At 46.6% G+C, this 6,000-nt stretch overlaps 2 protein-coding genes across 2 annotated transcripts; one reads left to right on the forward strand and one right to left on the reverse strand.

Moving 5' to 3' along the window:
* Positions 1–110: 110 nt before the first annotated feature.
* On the reverse strand, positions 111–1,592 carry C22H11orf1 (chromosome 22 C11orf1 homolog). The gene is made up of 2 exons (XM_032202000.1): positions 1,242–1,592; positions 111–300 (listed from the first exon to the last, which is right to left on the reverse strand). The coding sequence occupies exons 1-2, from the start codon at positions 1,452–1,454 to the stop codon at positions 211–213; spliced, it is 303 nt and encodes a 100-aa protein (XP_032057891.1). The 5' UTR covers positions 1,455–1,592; the 3' UTR covers positions 111–210.
* Positions 1,593–2,161: 569 nt separating this feature from the next.
* On the forward strand, positions 2,162–5,403 carry FDXACB1 (ferredoxin-fold anticodon binding domain containing 1). Its single transcript, XM_032201861.1, has 5 exons — positions 2,162–2,330; positions 2,765–2,921; positions 3,055–3,258; positions 3,885–4,043; positions 4,227–5,403. The coding sequence occupies exons 1-5, from the start codon at positions 2,162–2,164 to the stop codon at positions 5,401–5,403; spliced, it is 1,866 nt and encodes a 621-aa protein (XP_032057752.1).
* The last annotated feature ends 597 nt before the right edge of the window (positions 5,404–6,000 follow it).

Here is a 6,000-nt window from a genome sequence, read left to right on the forward strand (position 1 = left end):
TGTAATAGTGTTTTTGTTTTTGTTTTTGTTTTTTTTTTTTTTTTTTTTTGCTTGAAGGATATCCTTGTAGCACTGCTAGCAGACAGGCCTCCTGTTATTCTGAAGGCATAGTCTGCAGATTCTCTCCACATCTGCTGTATCCTTCTTGTTCCTGCCCTGAATCTGGGACAAGAGCAAAGAAATCGGTGCCATATGGAGGTCTGTAGTCTATCATGTAGCAGGACTGTGCAGTTGATTTATTTGAAGGAGGTTCCAGTTCAGGCTGGTGGCCTGGAAACCAGTGAGGTTCTCGTCCAAATCCTAAAAGGAGAAACAAAACCAATTTAAGAAAATAAGTCTAGAAGAGTAAGAAGATACCCAGAAAGCAGAGCTGGGATAAATCTTTTTTATAGAGCACGATTTTGTTAGGCTCAATCTCAGAAGCAAGACATGGGAATTTTCAGCATAAACTCTTTGGGGATAAATGTGATGAGGGTGGCTAGGCAGGAACACTTGAAATGAAAGTGCCACTCCTTGCATGACTTGAAAGACCTGCTCCGTGGTGGTGCAGGGATATAACCCAGCAATGAGAACACACCAGTCTGTCACCTCCAAGCACCAATGTGGTTCAGAAGCTCCTCTTTAGCTATGCTACAGATCAAACAGATTATGTTTCAGTTTTGTGCACATACTTCTTGTTCTCTGATGCTTTTCCTTGCTGTAATCCGAAGAGTATGTTGTTTCAAAGCAGTGAGAGTACTGAAAAGAAAAGCTCGCATTTAGCATGGCTAAATATAAGCTAAAAACTCCAGCATTTTGTATCTTACAGGAAGACCAAAATACCTGCAATTACACTACTACTTTAAAGACAGTCTAAGGTAAGATCACAAAGCTTGGGTGACTTTTTTTGATTCACCATCTGAGGGCAAAACACGGAACAGCAAAGGCAAGTTATTTTGGCTGGGGCCACTGATAGAAGGAATAAGACTGCAATTGAATGAAAAAGCATTTCTCACGTCTTCTGTCCTGCAGTGGAACAGTTCTTTAAGGGCAAAAAGTGATGGCTGTTGCCTTAAAATCCAATATAAAAGACTACAAGCAGGGCAGCAGAAGGGAAGCTGCTCATAGGAGGCTTGCCCTTATTACATTCAAAGCTGGGGATGGAAAGGATCGTGCCCTGTGTGTGTGACAAATTAAGTGACCAAAGAACACCTCAGCTGAAGCTTGTTATCTCCACAATGTGGAAAAGCAGAAGCACATACCTGGGAAGGAAGGGGCTTGGGCTGTACAATTTTCTGTATATCGTAGCGCTCCTCATTCCAGTTCCCAATAAGGGTTTTGTTTGAGTAATCATCCTCATTGGTGGTGCACCTCCAGCCGTACTGGAAAAACTTAGAAGTGCTGTCCCTGTCTGTCTGCCTTTCCCCATGCTTGAAGGAGCCAAGGAGGGAGCTGTAAAAGCGGTTCTTGGGCATGATCTGGGATTAGAAACCAGCACGGTGAGCAGCTGGGATAGAAGCAGGGTGTAGATGGCTTGGAATGTTGTCCCTTCCTCCTCCCTGGTGACTGCACAGGGACATCCTCCTGCCCCTGCAGCTGTGATGAGGGCATCAAAGGACTGTGTTCATTTTTGATGTGAAAAAATAATTTTTTTTAATTTTTTTTTTTTTGGGGGGGGGAGGGAGGAAGAAAGGTGTGGCGTAAGTATACTAAGCATCTATTTTGATACCGAATTTCTCATTTTCACATGTAACATGGGGCTTCTCAGGGTACTTTACCCACCCTCAGCAACATAAAGTAATTCACCCAAGGTCCCAGGGACCAGACCTCATAAACACCACGCCAGGTCCCCTACCTGAGCTTGCCTTTTCCTGTTTTAAGCCTCTCAGCGTCACTACCCCTGTGACTGTGAAACCCTCTCTCAGCCCCTTGCAGCAGCTGAGGGCACACAAGGAGCAGAGGCAGCGGCGCAGCGGCGCTCCTCTCCTTCAGCTGGAGCTTGTGGGGGGCCAGGGAATGCTCACAGGGCTCAGCCACAGCAGCCCATGGCTGATCCCAAACCTGGCCCTAATCCCAAACCCAGGCTTGTCAGCAGGGCCTTGGCGGAACCCTCCGGGGTGCAGCCTGGCGTCAGCAGCGAGCGACGCACGGAAGTTTCGCCAGCAGGGAGCGGGGAGATGAGATGGCAGCGCAGCGCCGGGTCCTGCTGCTGGGAGAAGGCAACTTCTCCTTCGCCGCCTCCCTCGGTGGGGATGCAGGGACCAGCGTCGTGGCCACTTGCTACGAGAGCGAGGAGGAGGTGTCCGCACGGGGCAGAGCTGTGGAGAACATTCAGCGGCTGCGGGAGAGGGGTGGGTGGGCGCTGGGTGGTGTGGTGGGGTCCTGGGGTTGTGTTGTGGCTGTGGCCATGCGAGGCTGAGGGGCTGCATGCAGGCCATGTGTGGGCACAGGCCTTGGGGTACAAGGCTTCTGCAGGGCTCCTGTCAGCCCCTCACTGCTCCCGGTGCCTCATGAGATCACTTTTGTCCTGGAGGAGCTGCAATCATCCAAGAGACTAAGTGCCCTCAAGTCGAATCAGGCTGACATAGTGCAAATAGTCAGCACAAGTCTCTGAGACAGAGCACAGGGAGCCCAGGCTTTCTCTTTTTCCTAGTGCGCAAGGGTGGGAAGCTGCCTGTCAACTGCCACTGTGACAGGCTTTAAAATGGACTGGAGAGGGCTGTAATTGCTGCCATTGTTTAAAATATTCCATAAGAAGAGTCTTATTTTCATCTTTCTTTTAAAGGAGCTGAAGTTATGTTTTCTGTCGACTGCACCAGGCTGAAGGACTATTTTTTCCCAGCAAAAAGAGAATTTGACTGCATTTATTTCAACTTCCCTCACTGTGGGAGAAAAGCTGGGGTAGTGAAGAACAGGGAGCTTCTTTCCCACTTTTTCCATAGGTGAGTAAAACGGTTCAGTGTTAACTGACTGCTGAGATACAGCTTTCTAGCAACATTGCAGGTGTTTTGCAAGAGTTAAATACTTTCTGGGTGCACTAGTAGAATTTTTCTTGTTGACTGCCTTTCCTTCCAGCTGTGCAGAAGTGCTGACAGAGGAGGGAGAGATTCATGTGGCTCTTTGCAATGGACAAGGGGGGACACCTGCTGATCAGCCAAGGAGGGAATGGCACAACAGCTGGCAAATAGTGGCTGTGGCAGCAGGAGCTGGATTTATCCTGAGTAATGTTCAGCCTTTCAAAGCAGAGACTATCCATGGATATAAATGTACAGGCTACAGGTAATTATGATGTGGCAAAACTGAGAGGTTGATATTTGTGCTCTTACAATGCCTGTCACAATGATATGTTGTTTTATAGAGAGAAACTCCCTTTAATTTGCCATAAAATAGATGCAGTTCTTTTTTTGGCTGTAAGCAGAACAGCCAAGATGAAACATGAAAGCTTTTTGAGAAAGTACCCTGTACAAGATAACATTATCTTAATGTTTTAAAGTTCAAAACGGTCCATTTCAGAACAAATGTTAATCCCAGCCTAAAGACAACAGGGGCATTGTGGTGTGTGTATCTGTTTAGGAGACAATCACAGAATCACAGCATCATAGACGTTGGCAGGGACCTCCAGCAATCACCTAGTCTGACCCTACAGTTCAAGGCAGAGCCAAGTGGAATGAGTTGCTCAGAGTCCGATGCAGACTACACAACCTTTCTGTGCAACTTGTTCCAATATCAGACCATCTGCCCAGTAAAAATATGCCTGCGTTACATTTTTGTTGTCTCCTAACAAGACATAGAATTCAGCAAGAGGTGTGTTAGTGTTATGCTGAGTTATCTATGTCATGCTCACTTAAGACACATTAAATACAGGAAACAAACAATGACTTGTCTATGTTTTTATGTATTGCCAGGAGTCAAGATAAATCTTTTTGTATAGAAGGTGCTTTAAACCACATTTTCACACGAAGCATGCCACTTGTGTATTTCAAACCTATGATCTGTGAGATAGAACTGGAAAGCCGAAGAATTTCTTTTCAAGTACCACAAGTACTTGTGGATAAAATTAACAGGTAAGTTTTATAACTGGCATCTGTTGGGCAATAACACACGTGTACTTTCAGTGGGAATGAGCAGTGTGGGTCTCAGATAAAATGGAATTGCTTCACATTCCCTCCTTTTCCTTTTACAGAATCTATTCCCTTTACAGAAGTCTGTCTAGTGGTGTCTATAATTTGTACTTTTATTTTTCACAGGGGTTTCCTAGAAGTAAATTCAAACCATCCAGTGCAGACAGTAAAGGAGAAGCTCACTGCAGTGCTCAGCCAAGCCTTTCCATTACAAAGCATTGACTACTGCCTTTCTCTGCTCTTCCAAGGTCACCTCAATGGTGTTTGCCACTCTAATATATTCTGGATTGTTCTGAGCCCAGAGGAGACTCCGAGCACTGAAGAAATGGCTAGTGGGCAGGCAAATGCAATTTTATTTTCCCATGTTGATTTTTATAGGGACACAGATGACAATGTACAAGAGAGATGTCAAATTGCAAAACAGTATTGTCTTAGACCTTCCCTTTTACCTCATGCTCAGGCAGTAATAAAAAGTGCAGCCTTTGTCCCTGGGACACTTTATGTTTTTTCTGGCCCAGTTTTCAGGAAGTGTCTTATCTCCCCTTACTCTATGCCTGTTTTTCATGAGATGGTTTTTGTATGTGCAGTTAACAGAGGTACAGAGAACAGCTGTAGAGAGATGTTAGTGGATAAAATTAAGAACAGCATACATTCTCTTCACCAGACTGTTTCTGGATTTCCACTGACCATCAGTTTGCAGAAAGCAACGTGCTCTGAAACAACTGAGCTCAATGACTTTGCTGCTTTTGAATCTCAGCTCAGTAAAGTTCAGTACTTCCTCTGCATGGAGGTGGATACTTTAGACTCCTCTGAGAAGTGCTCCTGTGTGGGAGTGATAAGGACAGCTCCGTATGAACTAGCAAGCAGCGATTTCGTTATCGTCTCTGCTTCATTGAATCTTGACCTCATAGCCATGCTGCTCTGTGGAATACAAGACTGGCGCATGCTCTGGACATCAGACACACGCTTCCTCCGTCAGTTTCCTCGAGGAGAGCTAAGGCTTTTCAAGAGTTTTTCCCTCTATCCACCTTCCTATGTGCATGATGTCAGCTTTTGGGTTCCCGATGGGGAACAATTTGATGAGGCTGCTTTTCACACCATTGCTAGGCAGGTATCAGGCGAAATGGTCACATCCATCCAGTTAATCGACAGCTTCCATCAGTCAGAGACAGGGAGGAAGAGCCTCTGCTACCGAGTGGCCTTTCAGTCCTGTGACAAGGCCCTGAGCCGCCGGGAGGCAGTGGCGATGCAGCTGCTGTGCCGGGAGGAGCTGAAGCAGCGGCTGCACGTAGCTCTCCGGTAGGGCCATGGCTGCCTTCAGGGGCTCGAGTGGCCCTGGGCTTGCAGCTGGAAGACACAGGCTGCACCTTGCTGGGCCCCACACCGTATGCTGCAGGGCCTCTCGCACCAGCAGTGTGGGCACTGGCACTGGCACACACTTTAAATGTAGGAATTTTGTTAATAAAGACCAAGCGCCTTCATGTTCTGTGTGTGTAATGAAACCTTGTTTTTTGAAGCAGAGCCTTTCTTTGCTGGAGTAAACTGATCTAACAGAAAGTTGTGCTATGAACACCGTGTTACAGCTACAATAGATGCGGCTGCTGACGGGGAACTGCAGTAACAAGCTGGGTTACAGGAAACCCATTGGGTTATCCTGGGTACCAACAGCAGAGGTGGATGCTAAAAGCTCTTTCTTGTCACAACTTTTAAGAGAACCAACTAACCACCACCAACTCATGGTGTCACTGCAGGCGTTCCTAGGCTATGCTGGGAGACCTGCGGCTGCTGCAGCCCCCAGGTAGTTCTACTACTGGTGGGTGACACTGGTGATAAGGGGGTGGTTGGACCAGGTATTTTAGAGTTTTTTTCCAAGTTTAATGATTCTGTGATTGTATACTGG

This window comes from Aythya fuligula, chromosome 22 (genome assembly GCF_009819795.1).
Source record: "Aythya fuligula isolate bAytFul2 chromosome 22, bAytFul2.pri, whole genome shotgun sequence".
NCBI classification, from domain to species: Eukaryota; Metazoa; Chordata; class Aves; order Anseriformes; family Anatidae; genus Aythya; species Aythya fuligula.

Excerpts from the sequence above, each read along its gene's own strand:
- C22H11orf1 (XM_032202000.1), bottom strand. The coding sequence starts at position 1,454 with ATGCCCAAGAACCGCTTTTACAGCTCCCTCCTTGGCTCCTTCAAGCAT. Across the intron at positions 301-1,241 it reads CCAAGCCCCTTCCTTCCCAG|GATTTGGACGAGAACCTCAC; the intron begins GTATGTGCTTCT and ends TTCTCCTTTTAG.
- FDXACB1 (XM_032201861.1), top strand. The coding sequence starts at position 2,162 with ATGGCAGCGCAGCGCCGGGTCCTGCTGCTGGGAGAAGGCAACTTCTCC. Across the intron at positions 2,331-2,764 it reads TCAGCGGCTGCGGGAGAGGG|GAGCTGAAGTTATGTTTTCT; the intron begins GTGGGTGGGCGC and ends TTTCTTTTAAAG. Across the intron at positions 4,044-4,226 it reads CTTGTGGATAAAATTAACAG|GGGTTTCCTAGAAGTAAATT; the intron begins GTAAGTTTTATA and ends TATTTTTCACAG.